At 36.9% G+C, this 23,540-nt stretch overlaps 1 protein-coding gene across 3 annotated transcripts in view; it reads left to right on the forward strand.

The window, feature by feature from the left end:
- pde8b (phosphodiesterase 8B) overlaps positions 1-23,540 on the forward strand; it is a 79,314-nt gene that overhangs the window by 48,833 nt on the left and 6,941 nt on the right. For all 3 annotated transcript variants that reach the window (XM_007246984.4, XM_007246983.4, XM_007246985.4), the window contains exons 14-21: positions 695-859; positions 6,414-6,471; positions 9,473-9,602; positions 9,932-10,130; positions 15,833-16,050; positions 18,827-18,965; positions 20,199-20,366; positions 20,600-20,729. In XM_007246984.4, the coding sequence (XP_007247046.3) occupies positions 695-859; positions 6,414-6,471; positions 9,473-9,602; positions 9,932-10,130; positions 15,833-16,050; positions 18,827-18,965; positions 20,199-20,366; positions 20,600-20,729 (1,207 nt within the window). The remainder of the gene's footprint in view (positions 1-694; positions 860-6,413; positions 6,472-9,472; positions 9,603-9,931; positions 10,131-15,832; positions 16,051-18,826; positions 18,966-20,198; positions 20,367-20,599; positions 20,730-23,540) is intronic.

Raw genomic sequence — 23,540 nt, forward strand, 5'->3', positions numbered from 1 at the left:
TCTCACCAGAGAGTGCCCTAAATCCCAAAACTTATGGACATCAGCTTTAAACTTTTTTGATAATGGTGGTGGTTAAAAGTGGGCATACTGATAGTTAAAGGTAATATTGTGCTGGCAGAAAGGTGACATCATGAAAGTTAAATACTGACATAATGCTGGCAGAATGATGGCTAAGTGGTGGTTAAACATTGGCACAATGTGTGCAGAATTGTTCTGTGTTCAGTATTAGTCCCAGTTTTGAGCCTGGTCTAAAATTAAACTGGAAAATGAAATTGGGGAAAAGATGATGGAACAAATTTGATGTTTTATGACTTTCATATATATAGATATTCACTTACTATGTGTTTTTTTTTTGCATGCATAGTAAAGCACAATACAGAGTCCGGTCACCACTGGAATTAAATTTATACACACACACACGCACACACACATAAACACACACAAAGAGATAAAGAGAGAGAGGGTCCGCTGTATTTTTGTCTTTAATGTCTTTGTCAATTAGATTACATGAGCAAGGAAATTGATGCTGGATCAGATCTCTGTGTGTAACTGTGTTACATAACCTCATTCAGAGAAGCAGTTGTTTTGAACAAGCGTCTCTGTATGTGTGTGTTCTTGCTTAATTGTTATTATTTATTTATTAATTATCTCTCTTTCTCTCTCTCTCTCTTCTGCTCTCTCTCTCTCTCTGTAGGTGATAAACATAATAAACGCAGCGCAGGAAAGCAGTCCAGTAACGGTAGCAGAAGCGCTGGACCGGGTGTTGGAGATTTTACGCACTACAGAGCTCTACTCGCCACAGTTGGGCTCCAAAGAGGATGATCCTCATACTAATGACCTCGTGGGAGGGCTCATGAGTGTGAGTAATTGTGTGTTTGTGTGACTAAGGGGACAGATATACCGCTCATCCAATTAAATCACCCGATATATTAGGAAACTGCAGAGACATTGGAAATCATTTGTGGACATCTCTAACTCTAAAGACTACATTCAGCCAAGTTGTACCTGTGTTCTAAACGATATCATGGTATAGTGTAAACAGAAAGTGCTCTGAGAACTCATCAGTGTTTAAACACAGTGTAAAGGAAGCAACACTGAGGTTCGGTTGCAGCCAATTCCCTTGCAGATTTTATTTAATTAAACTGAATCTGGTTTATTTAAGCCAAACCTTATACACTGACATGCCATGAGCTGGAACATGGGACTACCTTATTTTTAAATGCACACTATAAGGCGCATTTAAATTCCTTTACAATTTCCCCAAAATTGTCAGTGCGCCTTATGTATGAATTCTAGCAGTTAGGTTGTATAGAGTAGTAAAGCCACTCTTTTAAAGCGCAGCATTATACAGGAGTTTAAGTTTAGCTCTCCAGCACTGTGGCAGCAACAGTATTAGCATTAGCCTATAATCACAGCGCTAGCTTTTTCGCCGTTCAGAGGTGAGTTTATCGGCTTACAGCCTGCTTTTAACCCCAGCTAGCTCCTGGAGCAGCATTAGCATTAGCTGCTAAGCGCTAGCTCTTTCGCCATTCAGAGGTGATTGTATATCGGCCCGTGCTAAGCACTAGCTCTTTCACTGTCCAGAAGCGAGAATATCGGACTGTAGCCTACATTTTTAACTGTGTTTAAAACAAGCAATACCTTAATATGTGACGTATATATGACGTATTTCCGAAACACACGCGGAATGTACTGTCCCATCCATCTTGTACCGAGTATCAGGCCTCGCTCAAAATCTTGTGTTTATTCACATCGCTTGCCATGAGCACACTCTCATGAAAAAAGCCTTGCATCATAACAAACCAAACCCACAAGTCCAAAATATTCTGGGCCCTATCTTACACCCTGCAGAAGGCACACTACGATGTTCATTGCTATTTTACACCCCTCACAAAAAGTTTGTTTTCATACTTTGCACCTGGCACTTACGAATATATCTACACAGATGGGCATGGTGGTCTGAAAGTAAGGTGTCTTGAAGTAAATTTCTGGCCTATTGCTATCTTGCCAGCGGAAAACACAGGTGCTCCACTGACTGATTTAAACCCTGACAACAGTCAACCGTCAGACGTCAACACCTGTCTTATCTTTGCAGGGTCTCCACACGCACTGTGTTCCCATGAACGCGCAGGTCAGTTGCCTCTGCTGAGAAGTTAGAAGCGCTGCACCGTTAAAATCCCAATAAAGTCAGAGCGCATCTGGCTTCTAAACTGAATTAATTGCAAGTTACATGCTGATTGGTTTAACTCATGCTACATCCAAAACACGCTGATAATTAATTGAGAGAATAATTACATGCCTTTTGCGTGTTTTGAGACGTGCGGCGTATATTTTTCTCGTTGCTACGATAGCGAAAACACACCGACAACCATAAATCAAGCTGCACGGGGCGTGGTTGACGGCTAGATTGCTAAAATAGGGCCCAGAGGATATTGGGCTGTGGTAAGACCCGGTTTGGATCTCGGATCTAAAAACTTTCATTAGAAGTTCATTAGTCCAGATTCAGTCCGAACTCCGGAGATGTGCTGAGCGTGTGACTTAAGTGACCTTTCCCCAAATGGCCTTTAGTTAGAGGTTAAAGGTCAATGTTGCAATAAAAATATCTCAGGAGATGCTGCAGCTGGAGTGTGTGTGTGTTGTGTGTGTGTGTATGTGTGTTGTAGGGAGTTTGTATATGTAAGCTCCCATTACCCAAAGCCTGCAGCCTCTCTCTCACTGGGGCTTTGTTTGGAGCAGAGGTCAGTTGTGGATCTTGTTTAAGGACTTTCTCTCTTTATGTACATGCAAACACATTGCCTTTGGGACAGTAAAATAGGCCGTTTTAAATGATACACATACCATTAGTATAATTTGTTTAGATTTGATGAGTTTGTAATGTTAGAAACAGGATGGTTTTCTGCCAGATACACACAACACTCTGACCCCCAGCCAGAGCACAGCAGCAGTCCAGATTACTGTTCACTCAACCCCTGGATATAGTGAATAATATTTACAGGCCAATCAGAACTAAGATAAATGTATTAAAACATACAAAAAGAAACAAATAAAGACACAGCTTCCATTCTATTTTGTTTAAATGATCATATTGTTAGTAGGGCTGGACCCGAATATTCGGGTATTCGGATATTCGTTCGTTGAGTAGGTATTCGGTTTTTAATTTTGGTATTCGGATATTCGTTTTTTTTCTCCTTTCCAGAGTTCCACCTCACTCTAACCACTTCTGTTTTCGCGGGTCCCGTCAGAATATCTTGCGCGCGGGACAGAACTGAACTGTTATTGGCTGGAGCGGGAGTTTAATCCAGACCATGCGGGAGCAAATTAATAAATAGTTAAGAAAACTGTAATAATTGTAAAAAAAAAAAAAAACCTAAAGAAAACTCTCAACGCGCAGGATGGACCGACACACACACGCACACACCGATGGTGTTTGGACTGGGGTAAGGAACGGGACCGCACTATTCAGCGCTGCTGTTTTAATAAATATATAAGTAAATTTGAAGCATTAAATGTAGTTTATTTAATTTATATTAGGAACGTGGGGCGGGAGCGGCAGAAATGTGTATGTGGCGGGCGGGCGCGGGATTAAAAGAAGCAATTTTTTTGCGGAGCGGTAACGAGACAGAAACGCGGGAGCGTGGAAGAGTGGGTTTAAAAATCAGTCTCGCGCAGACCTCTATTATACATGATAAAAAAAATGCAGGCTCTTCGAAACTGATTTATATAATAAAACGTAAGGGGTAATGTGGCAACAGTAGGGGCTAAATCGGTTACAAAAGCCTGGCCTACAAAAATGATGTCTGAACGAATTTCCTCTTATCTAATATAATTTAAAATGGTTTAAAAATATAAAATAATTTCTAAGCAAACGAAATATTTAATATTGAGCTTATAGCCCAAGTGCAAAAATACAAAATCAGTAATACGGCTATGCCCTGCACAATCCTTTAACCGAAATAGACCAAGTACAGTTTACAATGACTGTCCTCTAATATAATTAACAATGTTTAAGAATATAAAATACTTCCTGAACAAACGTTTTTTTTGTTTGTTTTTTTAAGCAAATAGCCTAAGTGTGAAAACACTAGGGCTGTCCCTAACGATTATTTTTTAAACGATTATTCTAACGATTATTTTTTTCGATTAGTCGACTAATCTATTCATTGAGAAACATATTTAAATAATTATTATTTTACGTTTTAAAGCAAACGATAAATTACTATATTTATATATAATAACAACAACAACAACACAAGCCTACTAAACCAAACCCCACACTTATAATCACTTACATGTACAGCACGTTGTTTAGATCTATAACGCTAAAAATGGATAAGCTCCCATACACCACAACCGTGTGTTGCACTGTTTTCTGTGACCGCTAGATTTTGTGACCACTGGCAAGTAGTTCTCAGCAGACCGGTGCACTGGCCGATTCGAAACGTGTTCGTTTCTAATGTTTACCCCGACTGGCCAAAACGGTTCAGTTTAGGGCTGAGGGTAAGGTGTAGGTATAGAAAGCTTCCGTTTTGCCAATGAACGCTCATAACCGTGAGCACTGGTCACAAAATTCCGACGGTGACAGAAAACGGTGTGACACCGCAGCGCCGACGGCGCTAGCTAAAATAACTTAAGGCAGCTAGCTTAGCTAAACACCTGAACTTATGAATAATGCTACTGTTTCTGGAAACTGCGAAATGCCATGCACAAATATAAACCAAAAATGTATAATTTCTGCCTGTGGCAGGTTTAAAACCTTTGGTAGACAGCCTTAAGTCTTTTTAAGGACACCCGCGGAGACCCTGATGTAAAAGGTAACTTACTGTGTGACCCTGTTGACATAGTGCTCCTGGATGTTTGCGCTTCAAGTGCTCCTTTTGCACGTATGGCAGAGGACCACATTGTTGCCCTTTTGCGTGAAATGCTCCCAAACTTTAGATGCCCGCTGGCGTTTTTTTGTAGCTGGAGATTGCTCTCCGGAGTCCAAGCTCTCTAGAGCTTAGATTCTCTGCCCGAACCCGACATGACCCCGAGGCCCGCCCGTAAATCCGACCCGGGCTCCAGAAAATAGTCCGAGATGTAGGCGTCTGTTTTTTAATTATATTTTTATTTTAAAAAAAAATAACGAAAACTGAAAGTGAAACTAAACTAATTTATTTATACGCGCTGTTTTCACTACCGCAGTTCTACAGCGGGGGTGTTGTGCCGATTCTGTCCGCGAAGCGGGAGTCAGATTCAGCAGAGAGTCGGATTCGGCACAAGCGCGGCGGCACCTCGCGGTCCGCGGTGTCAGTTGTAAGCGCTCGCGCTAGCCGCAAAATACGGCAGAAAACACTGAGGGAGCTGCAGAATTATGAATGGGACTAGAATATGAGCACTCTCTCTCTGTCTCTCTCTCTCTCTCTCTCTCTCTCTCTCTCTGTGTCTCTCGCACGTGAACTCCTCCACGTTTGACTTGCAGAACTGTGTTTATCTGTTCTTAAAAAATCATTTAAATTAAATAATAGTTCTATGCTTCTATGTTACCGTGTTAATTAACATAATTCTGATCATATTTCGCTCATTAAAACAGCCCGAAAACAGCCAGTTGGAATTTTTGGGCCCGATCTAACCTCTAATGCTCTCCACAGGCGCCGCCATGTTTACGACGCGCCGACGCACGTTATGCAAATCGATGTATTTTTGTAATCGATGACGTCGATTATGTCGACGCGTCGCCCCAGCCCTAGAAAACACAAACAGCAATTTACTGGGCTGGCTTGCGCAGCGGAGAAACCGTGCAGCAGCAGCCTCGGTGTGGGGCAGCAGAAATTTCGAGATGAAAACACAAAGAAATCTGGGCTAAAAACACAGAAAAAATATGGGGTGAAAACACAAAAATCCGGGATAAAAACACCAAAAATCCGGGGTGAATATGTCTCGTCGGTCAGAGCAAATTGAACATTTTTCAGTGGATTAAAGGGGCCGTGATTTGCTTTTTTTATTTTTTATTTTTTACCTCTTTTTTTAAAAATGAATATTCGAATATTCGCTTCGAATCAGTGCCGAATATCCGGAGCTCAAAAAGCGCTATTCGGGCCAGCCCTAATTGTTAGTAGCAAAGTTTGTCAGCTAACATATAGCAGTTTTTCAACATTGATGATCAGCACAGATTTCTATGGACTGTCCTCAGATTACATTGCCAGTGGCAATCTCGGGACCCAAGCACAGAACATCATTTCAGAGCCAGTAGAGTGCAAATGATGGGCAGTGTTGAACTAAATGTACAAAAAAATTTCTGCATCTGTTTTTCTTGTATTTTAGTTAGTCTTGTACTTCTAGGAATAATTCCCCAAGATTCCACTAAAGCACACTGCTTTATAAATCTTTTTCTCTACTCATTTATCTGTCTATATTTCCTCTTTGTGTCTTCTCAGGATGGCCTCAGGCGTCTCTCAGGAAACGAGTATGTTTTCTCCAAAAGTTCATTTCAGAGTAAGTACCAAGCCACTGTTGCATGCCCTCTCATCACCCTGTACACCCTGTGTCTTTTTGATGCGTTATGCTAGTGAATACTGCTGCATGAAAGTTTTATCATTGAAAGTCTAAAGGCTGCTGCACTTCAGACATAAATATATTAATCAGGCTGCCATGAGTCTTTCTGCCCCCAGTGCAGGGTTTATTGACAGTGCTCCAACATTATAGTACATTAATAAGGAAACAAAAATTAAAATGATCAAAAATAGTATAAAAATACTGTATTTTACGGACTATAAGGCACCGTATATTAAGGCGCCCTATTGATGAACGTCTATTTTCTGGTCTATTTTCATACATAAGGCACACCAAATTAAAAGGCGCATTTCAAGTGACAATAGTAAGGAACAAAGGTGTCGTCATGTTTCTCTTCTAATTCAGCAGGTCTTACTGCTGGGTGGCAAGACCTATAAAGCTAAGCTAAGTTAAGTAAACTTAATTTTTATTTCAAAGTGAAACAATAACTGGATGTTAATCTAAACAGATTTCTCTCCTGAAAACTGTTTATTTAGATGGGTAAAGCACTTCCGTTTATTTACAGTAAGCTCAGATTTCTAGAATATAGCAGAAGCGCGGTTAGAAGCAGCCCTAGCTATGGTTAGCAGCCGATCGAACATTAAACACAGTTTAAATACTGTGGTTAATTAATACAAAACATTTTTAAGCAACTGACATTAATATAATTATAATTATAATCAGATCTAACACTGATTATTTTATTACATATAAATGCTCATTATTAAAAGCTTAGAGGCCACATTGTTTACACATACAGACATTGTTTGTGTTTTTGTTTGTTTCAAGTAAATTTTAAATAAAACTTTAAATACAGCTCTGGAAACATTAGAAGACCACTTCAGTTTTTGAATCAGTTTCTCCGATTTTGCTATTGATAGGTATATTGAGTAAAATAACCATTGATGTTTTATTCTACAAACTACGGACAACATTCCTCCCAAATTCCAAATACAAAATATTGTTATTAGAGCATTTATTTGCAGAAAATGAGAAATGGCTGAAATAACAAAAACAAGTTCATATTCATAAAGTTTTAAGAGTTCAGAAATGAATGTTTGGTGGAATAATCCTGTTTTTATTCACAGTTTTTATGCATCTTGGCATGTTCTCCTCCACCAGTCTTACACACTGCTTTTGGATAACTTTATGCCACTCCTGGTCCTTGATTATATTCCAGAGGTTTTCAATTTGGTAAAATCAGAGAAACTCATCATTTTTAAGTGGTCTCTTGTTTTTTTTCCAGAGCTGTATGTTGTGTACATTAATATATTTAGTAAGCATGTATTAACCTTTAAGAACTGCAGGCTTGTATAGTATAAGATTGAAAGAGAATGGAACCGCATTTGGCAAAACAGGAAAAAGTGCTGCTTGGAGAAATAATTCAAATCAGTAACAGGGAAACGGCGATGGAGTCGTGCTGGTGTGCAGAAGCCTTTGTTCAGATATGTTATACAAAGGGATTTATGATCATTAAAGGGCATACAAGTAGCTATTTTTATATTTACTCCAATGAATGGGGAAAATAGATGAGAATGGGCTGAATGGGCAAAAATAGAATGAGAAATTACCTTTCTGAGGACACTATTTCTGGACAACCAGCATCACCTTGAAAAAGCAGCAGTGAGTGAGGCAAAGCTGTGAGGCCTTTTTACCACCAGCTGTGTGATTTAGTGAGTTATTATAAGTCCTTATGTAACTGTACAGAGAGGTGCAGTGACGGTGCATTGTGAGTGATTGTGTAAGCTGATCACACATTGGCCTGATTCAAAACACAGATCCAGTTCTGGGTCAGAAACCTGGAGTCTTCTTAAGGCCATCTCAGGCCAAGTGTGAAGTTTTTGGATGTAAAAAAAAACAGATAATGAGTGTAAAATGCATACAATATTGCAGATTTTAATAGATTGCATGTGTAAAATAACAAATGTGTAGTATGTGTCTAACATAGCAGATTTGAGTATAATACAAAATAATGTGTATATTACGACAGCTATGTGTGTAATATGTGTGTAATATAAGAGATATGAGTGTGATATGTGTGTAATATGAGAGATATGAGTGTGATATGTGTGTAATATAAGAGATATGAGTGTGATATGGATATATTACAGATTTGAGTGTGATATGTGTGTGATATGAGTGTGATGTGTGTGTAATATGACATATATGAGTGTGATATGTGTGTAATATAAGAGATATGAGTGTTATATGTGTGTAATATAAGAGATATGAGTGTGATATGTGTGTAATACAAGAGATATGAGTGTGATATGTGTGTAATATAAGAGATATGAGTGTGATATGTGTGTAATATAAGAGATATGAGTGTGATATGTGTGTAATATTACAGATATGAGTGTGATATGTGTAATATGAGAGATATGAGTGTGATATGTGTGTAATATTACAGATATGAGTGTGATATGTGTGTAATATTACAGATATGAGTGTGATGTGGTTATATTACAGATTTGAGTGTGATATGTGTGTAATATGAGTGTGATGTGTGTGTAATATGACAGATATGAGTGTGATATGTGTGTCATATTACAGATATGAGTGTGATATGTGTGTAATATAAGAGATATGAGTGTGATGTGTGTGTAATATGACAGATATGAGTGTGATATGTGTGTAATATAAGAGATATGAGTGTGATATGTGTGTCATATTACAGATATGAGTGTGATATGTGTGTAATATAAGAGATATGAGTGTGATATGTGTGTCATATTACAGATATAAGTGTGATATGTGTAATATGAGAGATATGAGTGTGATATGTGTGTCATATTACAGATATGAGTGTGATATGTGGGTAAAATGACAAACAAGTGTGAAATTTGTTTGATAAGTCAGATTTGAGTGTAATATGTGTATAATATGGCAAATATGAGTCTGATACATGTGTGTGATATTATGTGTGATGTGTGTTATATGACAGATATGAGTCAGAGCCAGTTGGCAGTACCGGTACCGCTGACAGACGTGCCGGCCTCCATCGCTGAGATACTGAACGAGGAGGAACACTGGGACTTCAGCATCCTGGAGTTGGAGGCTGCTACACACAAGAGGTAAAGAAAAAACAGAGAGAGGGAAAATAAGAGAGATATAATGAGTACTAGAAATTGTTTGCCCTATCCAGAGTACTGGGATTTTAAAATTAAAAACTTTATGTAATCCTATTGGACAGTCAAGCACCACATAATTTAAGCATTTGAAAATCTATTAAATCTATCATGGAAAAAATTTAAAAAAAGTCAATTGGTATGGGCTACAAACTTAGTGAGTATAAAGAAAGGTGTAAGAAAGGAGAAGAAGGAAATGTGTTTAACTACAGAGCTGATTGGTCAAATTTAGTTTATGATTTTGTAACTCACATGCTGTATGTTGTGTATTTCAGGCCCCTAACGTACCTGGGATTGAAGATCTTTGCTCATTTTGGAGTTTCTGAGTTTCTGAACTGTACAGAGGCTGTGATGCGCTCGTGGCTGCAGATGATCGAAACTAATTACCATGCCTCCAACTCCTACCACAACTCCACTCATGCAGCTGATGTACTCCACGCTACTGCCTACTTCCTGCGCAAAGACAAAGTCAAGGTACATCCATCTACCTACAGTCGTATTTCAGCCTGCCTGACAGAATCCTATCACATAAAACTAACTACATTTTAACATCTCTGATCACCTGACCACCACTGAACAAGTGATCTGATTACTAAAACATGATAATGCCAGATGCAAACATGCTTAAAGTGTTTTACTGCTGGTTAGATGGTTCGTAAGATGGTTTTTAAGGTTTTTTCTTGCAACCTTGCTGCCAGAAAAGAAACATTTTTTTCTGCCAATTTTAATCCATCAAAAACAAAAAGTATTTGATTAAAACACACATTAAAACAAGTGTTCCAAATACATAAATCACCTGTTAAAATAAACATTTACATTATTTACAGTATGTATTACATTTTTACAACATTGGTGACAAATAATGACTATTTTTACCTTTATTTACGTGCATATTTTGTTATAGCTATAAATTTTAAGTTTGGTTCAATAACAGTGATATATCTGTATAACAACTTTATTTTTATTTTATATTACAAAATGTTATTTTTATGTAGCATACCAAATTTGAACACAAAACACTAAAGTGTAACACGTGGATTCATTTCCTTAAAAACATACTAGAGTAAAAGTGAAAAAAAAAATGCTTTTAAAGATACCTAAAATATGTCCTACAAAGTATTTTCTTTAACAGCCCAAGATTTTTTGGTGAAGGTGGCAAGTGCTATGTAAAATTTTGTACTGAGTATTTCATTTATAAATACGTATAGCTCTGGAAATAAAACACCACTTTAAATTTTTTTAAAGTTTCTTTGATTTTACCAAATTGAAAACCTCTGGAATATAATCAAGAGAAAGATGGATGATCACAAGTCATCAAACCAAGCTGAACTGCTTGAATTTTTGCACCAGGAGTGATTAGTATAAAGTTATCCAAAAGCAGTGTGTAAGACTGGTGGAGGAGAACATGCCAAGATGCATGAAAACTGTGATTTAAAAACCAGAGTTATTCCACCAAATACTGGTTTCTAAACTCTTCTGTTTTCTTTGCATTAAGGTCTGAAAGCTCTGCATTTGTTTCTGTAAATTTGACCATATTTCATTTTCTGCAAATAAATGCTGTAAATGACAATATTTTTATTTGGAATTTGGGAGAAATGTTTTGCAGCAATGTTCATTTTACCCAAACATATACTTATAAATAGCAAATCAGAGACACTGATTCAGAAACTGAAGTGCTCTCTTATTTTTTTCCAGAGCTGTATATGTAAGTGCTTTCATTCTTGATTGTCATTATGTAGATACAAAAAAAGAGACAAAACCTGTTATAATTTTTAGGAGGCAGCAATTAATCTTTCATGGGCAATACAGATGTTTTTCAAGGGTAATACAGATGTTGAAGAACTATTTTCCCTTAGGCCAAATTAGAGGAAATAGTGAGGGGAGTAAATAATGGTTGGCAAGGCTTTTCATGAATGTGAGATGGTGTAATATTTGACTGTGAGTGGATATGAGGATTGTGGTGCTGAGCTTGTTTCAGAGCTTCAGCGATTCAGCATCTTTTTTTAATCCTGGTCATCCAGTTCATTTCAGATATTTGGAGTTGTGCTCATGCGAATCTGCTGATATTAAAGTCTGTCTTGGCCTGTAAAAGGAGTTTAACACTGATGACTCTGGATTTTTCTCATATGTTGTAATAGTTTGAGGCGGCGTAGAGAAAGTGGGATCTGGCTGTGTTATTAGTGCATTCGAGGGATATTGAGACCTGGTGGGTTTGGGCATTACATCAGCTTACAGTGATGTCATGGTTGAGGGTGAGTGTTTGGAAAGACAAGCACTTGTTTATGTGTGTGAGACCAGAGAGCAGCTACAGAACAGAGACTCGGAGACTGTGTGTGTGTGTGTGTACTGGAGTTCAAAAATGTCATGATCATCACAGCTGCAGAGAAACAGAGCACTTTGTGTTCATTTTAATGCTGGCCTGAACAGCACAGTACCTACTGTGAGAGCCTGAGATGCCCTTTTATAGATGAACTGAATGGACTGTATTGACTTTAACCCTTTACTTTCTTCAGAACACTGTCCGCCTGTGTAAGTTGAATTTACTAAGCACTTAAGTTAATTAGTCTTTGAAACTAAATTATAGTGCCTAAATTGTACGTTCATTTACTTGATGTTTCTTGTCATATCAGTTCCTTTGTGCACAATTCTACTTCAGATTTTATGGTCAGGTGAATAATTTAGATTTGTAGTAAGTCTTGAACTAATAATATAGATTTGAAATACTCAGAAAATTAGATGGAGAAAGAAAATGCTATAGAGTAGTGCTGGATGCTGTATACTGCCACCTGTTGTATACTTCATCACACATTGACGGTATTCAATAGTGTTCTATACTTACTGCTTGGCTTGAATGCAGTGAACTATATTAGTTCACAATTATCCCAATTAGTTTAAACTCAAACAAATTACTGTATTTTTCGCACTATAAGGCACACTTAAAATCCTTTCATTTTCCCCCAAAATTGTCAGTGTGCCATATAAAGGAGTTTCACTGAAGTTTCTCCAGCATAGGCTGAAGCAGTATTAGCATTAGCCCTTAACTGCAACGCTAGCTCTTTCACCATTCAGAGGTAAGTTAATCGGACTGTAGCCTGTATGTTTACCGTGTTGCAACAAGCTACATGGGACGAACCACAAGCTAATATCGCCCTGGCTTACTGTAACACTCTGGAACAGGGTTTTTCAGTGTAGAGGACGGCATTTACTAGCGCTAACCACTAATGCTGCTGCACCAAGCCTTAGTGGAAATCTGGAAAACTTTACTTGCCCAAGTAAACAGTTTTCAGGAGAGAAATCTGTGTAGTTTAATATCCAGCCCTCGTCTGACTTGATTTTTTTTTTATAATTACAGTTTTTTACTTATCTTTACTTAACTTAGTCACTCACCATTAGTGTGTAGTGATTCCCCCCACGCTGATTAACTGCCTGGCCTCTGTGTTGTTGACTGTAAGAAGAAGCATCATTTTCCGAGCTGCAGTAAGTCTGTGTTGGCTGTATGCTAAACTGTATAGCATCTATAGCATTTTCTTTCTTTATCTGACTTTCTATAAGAATTTAAAATTTGTATTTTACATACATTAAATCTAAATACAAATCTATTTTATTTACCTGACCATAAAACTTATACACAATACACAAGACTTTTAGATATATAGTTAATAAATTTGAGTCCCAAACTTACAAAGCATTTAGAAATGATGGTCATACATGTCAGAGGTTATTATCAGGAGACCATAGGTTTTTAAAATATGTTTTAAAGTGTTACTACAATATTTTTTACATTAATAGCTGAAATATGTTGCTCTGTAATAATAAAACATACCAACCACCCTAAAAGGTTTAGAATTCAGATTCAAATATTTAAACAATTTAGATGTTTGGCCATATTATGATCAAAAGTTTGTTTTTAGTATACATTTTTTATGAATATAAAGCTACAGCAAATTAGCCACAATGGAGCTGTAGGTATTTGTACATTTTTTACATACATTTACTTAACTTGTGTCACATATTATTTTACTTATTTAAACATAGCTTTGTTCATTTTTCTCAAAAAACAAATTAGAAATGAAATTCCTCACTGAAAAACATGCCAAGCACCTGACTCTGTTTAAAAAAAAACTGTCTTGAAAAGCGTTTTATATTAAAATGATGTAATGAAAATTGGCCGGAATCACAAAGTGCTTACAGATAGATCACTGATGTTTACACTCTGCCAACTGAACATGCTGTCCAAATAAACTTAGGAATGTTGAGGAAATGTATTAAAATAAAGTGAATAGGACATCCAGTAGCACTGCCTGACCTAATATGAACACAGACACTAATGTGTATGACACTAATGAGCAGTCAGCACAAAATTTTAAAGAGAGATACAGAGAAAGAGAAAGATTGAAACATTTGTTCACTATGAGGTGTGGAGAGACAAGATAATGGTGGTAGCTTAGGTTATTATTGCTCCAAAAATGCAAACTACTATGCTAAACAGTATGTAAAAAACAATATATAAAACAGTAAACAACACAGTAGTACATTACTTGTGGTATTTTACTGTATGTTTTGCACTATAAGGCACACTGGATTATTATAAAGTGCACTATCAATAAACGTCTATTTTCATACGTAAGGTGCACTGGATTATAAGGCGCATTTCAAGAGACACTATGAGGAGTTTCTAATTCAGCAGGTCTTGCCTGTTGGGTGTTGGTGGGTGATAGATAATTAAGTTACGTAAAAAAAATACTTTCTTTAAAGTCAAATGAGTGCTGGATGTTAATCTACACAGATTTCTCTCCTGAAAACTGTTTATTTTGGGAGAGTAAAGCGCTTCCGTTTATTTACAGTAAGCTCAGATTCCCAAATTTCTCCAGCACTAAGGCTGGAGCATGAGCATTAGCGATTAATGCCGCCAGACAGCGCTACACTGAGGAACACTCTGGTAAGCCAGGGCGATATTAGCTAGCGGTTCATCCTATGTAGCTTTTATTAACACAGTAACCTAATTTATAACATTAATAAACTACTTTATAAACTATTTATAACATATTTATAAAGAAGCCTTATTTTAAATTGATACCACAATATTAAACACACACTGACACATCCTAAATCCAGATTTACATTGCCTGGTTGAAAGCTTGCATAAATATTGTTAAAATAGGGCCATAACTGTTTAAAAACGCCAGCAGCACTGCAGTGTCTAATCAACTCATACAGAAAAACAGACCCACAACACATACAATACTTGCTCTGTGGTGGTCCGGTTGGGTCCTGGCCAGTGAAGAACAGGAAAAAAGGAGGATAATAAAGTATGCAGAAAAACAGAAACAGAACTGCAACTGGTAATGGGGCAATGCTTGATCTGTGTATAAGGGTGGTTGACATATTTGGCTAAAAAATGTTTAAAAAAAAAATCTCAGAATTAAGTCACGGAAATCACTGGGTTATATTCTACCAACTCTTAGATTTGTAGATTTTTTAGATTTTGTGTGATTTTTTTGATGATCTTGTAGATGTTTTTCTTGAAATGTACATTCATTCACTAGTTTACGGTCTTAGTGACTAAAATTGTCATATGGTGCGACATGAATGTTATTGTGTATTAAATTAAAAATAGGTATAATGTGATAATGTAAGTAAATTTATCTTGATTATTTATCATTACTATATAAAAGTATAGCATTGTTCACATGCAAATATGTTACCTTTTGCATTATTTTTAATTCACAGAAAGACGTTTAATGGAATTCTTTCAATATACTTTATTATAAATTAATTTGGGAATACCTTTTTATAAAAGTACCAAAATTCTTGTAACCTTTGCTGGCACTATTTCTCATATATCACATTAAAGAGTTTATGATAAATAACTTAAATCCTTATTTTTCTTTACAATTCTGAATGTCACACCATATGACATAGTGTCACGCCATATGACCTATAAACAAAACTTAACCATTGGCACACTTGCTGAGATTTAAATGAGTTTTGAATTATTGATTACTGATATAACCATATTTTGTTAATTATAGGGCATGTGTGGAATAAAGCTTCACCTTATAATCTGCTTACATTTTATTTTATTAGTGTTCTTATAAAATCTGTTCACATCTACTGGCTGCACATCTACAGACACAAACTCCGAGCTGCAGATGACCTATGATCTGTGTTTTTAGGGCAGTCTGGACCAGCTAGACGAGATAGCATCGTTGATAGCAGCGACAGTTCATGACGTGGATCACCCAGGCCGGACCAATTCGTTCCTGTGTAATGCCGGCAGCGAACTGGCCATCCTGTACAACGACACAGCCGTACTGGAGAGCCACCACGCTGCACTCGCCTTCCAGCTGACTGTCAGAGACAGCAAGTGCAATATCTTCAAGAACATGGAGAGGTACACACACACAGAGGACTATTAAAACCGCAAGTGCAACATATTCAAGAACATACACACACACACACACACACACACACGCTCATAAAAATTCCTTTTAGTTTACCACAACCAACATAAACCATAACGACATCAAAGGAAACACATCTTTTATTGATTTTCATTTCTTCCTTTGATTCTTACTTTATGCCAGGAAATAGCTTGTTGGAAACCTTTCTCCCTCACACACACACACATATAGCTACAAGAGCTACAACTAAAGTATTAAAAAAGTGCTACTCTGCAGTACCAAGCATGACTGTACAGTGGCTTGCAAAATATACTCCTTGAACTTTTTTACATTTTGACACCTTACAACCATAATCGTAAATGTATTTTATTGAGATTTTGAGTAATAAACCAACTCAATGAAGCACATAACTGTACTACATTAGAAGCAAAATGATAAATTAATGATACATGGTTAATCAAATAAAAATCTAAAAGGTATGACAAAAAGTATGCATCCCCCTTTACTCTGAAACCCCTAAATAAAATCCAGTGTAATTAATTGCCTATAGAAGTCACTTAATTAGTTAACAAGATTCTGTAAAGGCATCTGTAGTTTGTTACAGAACACTGGTGAACAAACAGCATCATGAAGACAAAGGAACTCACCAGACAGGTCAGCGATAAAAACGTAGAGAGGTTTAAAGCAGGGTTAGGTTGTAAAAACGTATCCCAAGCTTAAAGCATCCCAATGAGCACTGTACAATCCATCATTCATAAATGAAAAAAAGTATTCTACAACTGAAAACCTACCAAGACATGGCCATCCACCCAAACTGGCAGATCAAGCAAGGAGATCACTGGTTAGAGAGGCAGCCAAGAGGCCCATGGTCACTCTGGAGGAGCTGCAGAAATTTATAGTTGAGAATCTGTCCACAGTACAACTCTAGAAGTTGTGCACTCCATAAATCTGGCCTTTATGCAAGAGTAGCATAAAGATATAGAAAAAAGATGGTTTTCAGTTTACCACATACAAGCCATGTTGGGGACACGTGGTACCACAATGTGGTAGAAGGTGCTGTGGTCACATGAGACCAAGGTTGAACTCTGGCCTAAATGCAAGCGTTCCTTCCTCACCTTAAACAAACCATCCCATCCCTACTGTAAAACATGGTGGTGGCAGCATCATGATGTGAGGAAGCTTCTCTTCAGCAGGGACAGGGAAGCTGGTCAGAGTTGACGGGAAGGTGATGGTTGGAACTAAACACAGGGTAATCCTGGAAGACAACCTGTTAGAGGCTCTTAAAGACTGTGAACTGTGAAGGAGATTCACCTTCCAGCAAGACAATGACCCTAAACATACAGCTAGAGCTACAGAGGAATGGTTTAAATTAAAATATATTAATGTGTTAGAATGGCTCAGTCAAGTCCTGACCTAAATGTCATTGAGCTTCTGTGGGAAGACATGAACATTCTGTTCATAGAGGCTCTCTATCCAACCTGGCAGAGCTTTAGCTGTTTTGTAAAGAAGAATTAGCAAAAATCTCAGTCCCTAGATGCTGGTAGAAAGCTGTTAAAAACATACGTTAAAAGACTTGCAACTGTAATTGCAGTGATTTTTTCAGATTTTTATTTTATTAAAATTTTGAAAACCATGTATAATTTTCATTGCACTTCACAATTACTAGTATGTGCTACTTTGTGTCAGTCTATCATTTAAAATCATCCATGCACAAAAACCCTCAAACCTACTATTTCTGTTATTGTCTCTTTAAGACTGATATATATATATAAATAAGCGTTGCTCATCCCCAAATTTTTCAACTCATCCCAAAATAATGTGAGGAGCACCATCATTCCAGAGGTCTCAGTTCCTCTGCCTCATACCACGCCTGACATTAGGCATAGAGACAATAGGTTTATGTTTATCTGCTCTAGAGAGTCCTGTTCTATTGGCAGTACTGCTATACAAGGATTAGACAAGCTGTGTGTGAGCATTTGCACATTAAAGCTACACTGAAAAAAATGATGTGTAAAATTTACTTTAAAAACTAGGGTTCAAGACTTAAATGTAACATAGAGTAAATGAGTGAACTGAATCAATCAAGTCAATCCTTTCTTTTAGTAAACTTTACTCAATTTCTGCATACAGTATTACCTAATTACAATTAATTAATTTATACAATATTACTGAAATTTAAATATTTTTTGTTAAAACACATATTCAAATATTTACATAATCTCAAAGATTTATTTTGTAAACAGACCAAGTCTCACTGTCTCAACACATGGATCACATGTAATATTTTTTTTTTGTAATATGTGTGTTTAACTAAACATATTTAAATTTCAGGAATTATAATATATTATGTATCATTAATTATTTGAATAATATTGTAATTGTAAAGGTAATATTGTATGCAGAAATTAAGTAAAGATTACTAAAAAAAAGTTTTGATTCAGTAAAATTAAATTAAGTAAAGTTTACTAAAAGAAAGGATTGACTGAAGTTCAGTATTGAAACCGAGTTGAACTTCCTTAAATTTACTTAAAAAAAGCAAATGCAGAAAGTTGAGAAACTTTTTTAAGTTAATTTTACGCATCATTTTTTTCAGTGTACTGAAATCATTTAATATAAGGGATGCCTACAAATATTTAGACACAGGATGTACAGAATATCTGTCATATGCTGAGCTGAAGCAGTGGTGTTGAATGAGTTTAAAGGGACAAATATCCATAACTACAAATGATTTGATCTGCCAACAGTTTCTTTCTTTCTGTATTTCAGGACTCAGTTTCGAACTCTGAGGCAGGCGATCATAGACATGGTGCTGGCCACAGAGATGACCAGGCATTTTGAGCATGTGAACAAGTTTGTAAACAGCATCAACAAGCCTATGGCTGCCATTGAAGAGTCCAGCTCTAATGTAAGATATTCAGAATCTTACAGATTTACCATCTCATTCTTTATGAATGTGTATTTATTACTGAATTTTTCACACTATAAGGTGCATCGGCTCATAAAGCGCACTATCAATAAACTTCTATTTTCTGGTCTATTTTCATACATATGGCACACCGGATTATAAGGCGCATTTTATGCAACACTAGTAACTAGTAGTTGAAAAAACTATTAGAAATTAGCCATTCCACTTATCATACAATAAAAGGATATGACCCTTAATTATTTTTGGTGATCTCAATATTGTCCATTGTATTTTTTTGCAATTCTGTTTAAATAAGAATCTACGTCACAAAAAGTGCTACGTCACTGTATTTAAGGCTGTGTCAATGTTACCAAATTTTACACACTATAAGGCACACCTGATTATAACACGCATGTCTATTTTTTGTATAGATGTATCTTCATACATATGGCGCACCGGATTAAAAGAGGCACTTTGAGCAACACTTCTTAGAAACAGGGCTGTGGCCATGTTTTCCTTCTAATTCAGCAGGTCTCATTGCTGAGGCGTGTAAAGCTAAGCTAAGTAAATAAAACTGTAATTCTTAAAAAAAAAAAAAAAAACATTTTTATGAGTCAGACAAGTCAACCAGTGCTGGATGTTAATCTACACAGATTTCTCCCCTAAAAACTGTATATTTGAGTAAAGCACTTCCTTTTATTTACAGTAAGCTTAGATTTCCAGATTTCCACTAAGGCTGGAGCATTAGCATTAGTGGCTAACCGCTAATGGCGTCTAACTACCACCCCACAGCGCTACACTGAAGACCCATAAGTGTTCCAGTAAGCCAGGGCGATATTAGCTAAGCGGTTCGTCGCACGTAGCTTGTTTTAATACAGTAAACGCACAGGCTGCAGGCTGATAATACTCACCTCTGAACGGCCAAATGGCTAGCGCTTAGCGGGTAAAGCTAATACTGCTGGAGAGCTAATCTAAAACCTTTTATACCTTTATAACACTGGGCTTCAGCAGAGTGGCTTTACTGCTCCATACAACCTGACTGGTAAAATTCATACAGAAGGCGCACCAGATTAAAAGGTGCACTGACAATTTGGGGGAAAATTAAAGAATTCTAAGTGTCCCTTATAGTGCGAAAAATACAGTACTCTGTGTGGAAGACGGTCTGTGTATAACCATGTCCTTGTATAACTGTGTAAAGTGTGTGTGTGTTGACCATGTGTGTGTGTGTCTCAGAGTGATGGGAGTGATTGTGAAGGCCAGGCCAACGTGCGGAATTCTCCAGAGAATCGTCTGCTGATAAAGAGGATGATGATCAAATGTGCTGACGTGGCGAATCCCTGCAGACCCCTGCAGCTCTGCATCGAGTGGGCAGGCCGCATCTCAGAGGAGTACTTTGCCCAGGTACACACACACACACACACACACACACACACACACAAACGCAAATGCATAAATGTATAGAGTTCTTGAGAATTGAGAATTTTTCTGTTTGCTTATTTAAGTACATAAAAAAGCTAAAGGTTCTGTATTTAGCTGCTTTTATTCAGTCATCTTATTCACAACACTAAATGTAAAGCTTAACATGTAAATGTCTGATTGTCTGTCTGTCTATTTATCTTTCTATCTATCTACAGACGGATGAAGAAAAAAGACAGGGGCTGCCCGTTGTCATGCCTGTGTTTGATCGGAACACTTGCAGTATTCCCAAATCCCAGATTTCCTTCATCGACTATTTCATCACGGATATGTTCGATGCCTGGGACGGTAAACGAACACACACAAACACAAACTTTCTTTTTTTTATACTTTGGTTACATGGGTTTAAGAAAAAAAAAATGCAAAATCATCCAATATTTAGAACCAGATGAGTTAATTAACTTATAAATACACCTAATATTTAAAAGCACATCTTTTTCTTGCATTTCCAGACTTTTTTTTACCACATCTTATTTAGTTCTCTTTCGTCCATCTATTCAGTGTATTCATTGGAGGCGAATGAATATGAATGTTCAGTTGGGTTAAGTTCTGGTTCTAGTGATTGATTTAGCCAGTCTAAAACTGCCATTCTATATTCCCTGATAAAGGACTTTTTCATGTTGTCAGTATGCTAGAAGTCATTGTCTTGCTGCATTATAACATTCTTACAGATTAGATTAGATTAGATCCTACTTTTCTGTTGGTTTCTAAAGATTTTTGCATTTACATCACCAGTAAAGAGTAGTGAGTCTTTTCCATAAGGAAGCTTAAACCATGACACTACTCACTTATCTTTTGGCTGATTGTTTTTTAGTAATTATCAAAGCCCAAATGGCGGTTCTATGTGGGCCGGTTAAAAATTCCACCCAGGATTTTAGACAGTAAAACTTTGTTTCTGGAATTAAGAGACATTTTCAGTAGGGATGCACAGAAATTAACGATTTAGGCCAAAACTGTACAAAATAAAAACAAATGTTGAACGTTTAGCCACTGTTTTCACAATTGAATAAATAAAATAACATATATATATATAGTTTTGTCTTGTTTTTCAAATAATATTTTAATAGCCAAGCATATTAATGTTCAATTTTAGTCATAAATGTAGCTCAGTTGTGCTATTCTAATCATGAACGTATTTTAGCCGTGTAATTCTAGTCATGTGTGTACATGTGTAGTGCAATTTTAGTCATAAATAGGCTATTCTAATCATGAACATACTTTAGCTGTGCTGATCTAGTCACATATTTATATTTACAGTGCACTTGTAAATACACCTAAGTAGTAGTATTCTAATCATGGATTTACCTCAGCAGTGCAATTGAAGTTATACATTTACTCCAGTATTGAAATTTTAATCATAATTGTACCTCAGCAGTACTTCTCAAGTCTCTTAAAAGAAATTTACACACAGAAATTCTAAAGCTAAATGAGCTCAGCTAACGTTACTATCCTAGCCCTGCACAGCTTGTATCAGCTACGAAACTGACAGATTTATTGATTTTTTTTTTGTTTTTAGTTAATTTAGTTAATGTTTGTACAGCTATGCTCTGATAGGCAGTGCCCCAGAGGCAATTTAAATTGAAATAAATTACTAAGTCTTTTTTTTCCTTATTCAGCCTAACACAAGTTCTGCAGTAATCCGTCAGTAAGGAGCCGTTAGGGGCTGTATTGTTGACTTGAGCGTTAGGGTTGTTGTTGGCAGATGTGAGTCATTCTAACATGACCTTCTGTGAGCAGCAGCTGCCATGTATATATAGTAGTGCCCTCACAGGCCTTCAGCTCGCTGTTTTCTTCTCTGTGGAGAAGTAAACATCAGGACATTACACATGGTCCTGGTGAGATGTGAGTTTGGAGAACGGAGTGCCCTGTAGCAATCTTTCTTTTTGAGGCAGATCAGGGTCAGGAGCCGACCCTCTGCTTTCCTGTTGGCTCGTACTTCCTTTGGGTCCGGGTTCCAGGGTTAAAGTTTGCCTGAACTGAAATTAGCAACTACTGAAAGTTTAATGCTTCTGAACATTCCACCATTCCACCTTTTTACATTCAAACATATTAACTAGAGAGAAAGAGAGATAGAGGAAAAAGAGAGAAGGGAAATGGAAAAAGACAGAGGGAGATGTATGTTTATATAGAGGTTTAGGAGATTAGTCATGTTGGAGTCGTGCCAGATTTATGTTTTGTTTTAAATTGTATTGGAAATTATGTATGTGATGTGATGGATTTGTTTTAAAGTTGTATTGAACATTATGGAGGCGTTGTGGATGAATTGAGTTGTAATGGAATTGTGGATTAGTTGAGTAAGAGTTGTAAAAGAATTGTGTTGTCGTTTTTGAATGTGTTGTGTTTAAGCTGTTTTAAAGTTGTGAAAGAGTTGTGATGTAGATGCAAATTAGTTTTATTGGAGTTTAATTTTTACTGGATATGGTTGTGGATGTTGTGTTTTGTTGGGGTTATGAAAGAGTTTTATTGGCTATGATTGTGGATGAGTTGTGTTGGAGTTATGAAAGAGTTTCATTGGCTATGGTTGTGGTTGAGTTTTGTTAGAGGTTGTGGTTGCGTTTTATTGGAGTTATGGATGAGTTTTATTGAAGTTATGGATGAGTTTCATCAGCTGGTTGTGGATGAGTTTAATTGTCTGTGCTTGTGGATAAGTTATGTTGGAGGTTGTGGATGAGTAGAATTATAGTTATGGATGAGTTGTAATGTCTGTGCTTGTGGGTTATGTTGGAGGTTGTGGATGAGTAGAATTGTAGTTATGGGTGAGTTTTTTTGGCTGTGGATGTGGATGTGTTGTGTTTATGCTGGTGGGTAAGATTTATTGGCTATGGTTGTGGTTGTAGATGTGTTGAAGTTGTGGATGAGTTTTACTGGCTATGGTTGTGTTGTATTGCATGTTAATACGATTTTTTGAAGGTTGTGGTTGTAGATGAGCTGTGTTGATGGTTGTAGATGAGCTGTGTTGATGGTTGTAGATGAGCTGTGTTGTTGGTTGTAGAGGAGCTGTGTTGGTGGTTGTAGATGAGCTGTGTTGATGGTTGTAGATGAGCTGTGTTGATGGTTGTAGATGAGCTGTGTTGGTGGTTGTAGATGAGCTGTGTTGAT

Source organism: Astyanax mexicanus, chromosome 17 (genome assembly GCF_023375975.1).
Source record: "Astyanax mexicanus isolate ESR-SI-001 chromosome 17, AstMex3_surface, whole genome shotgun sequence".
NCBI classification, from domain to species: domain Eukaryota; kingdom Metazoa; phylum Chordata; class Actinopteri; order Characiformes; family Acestrorhamphidae; genus Astyanax; species Astyanax mexicanus.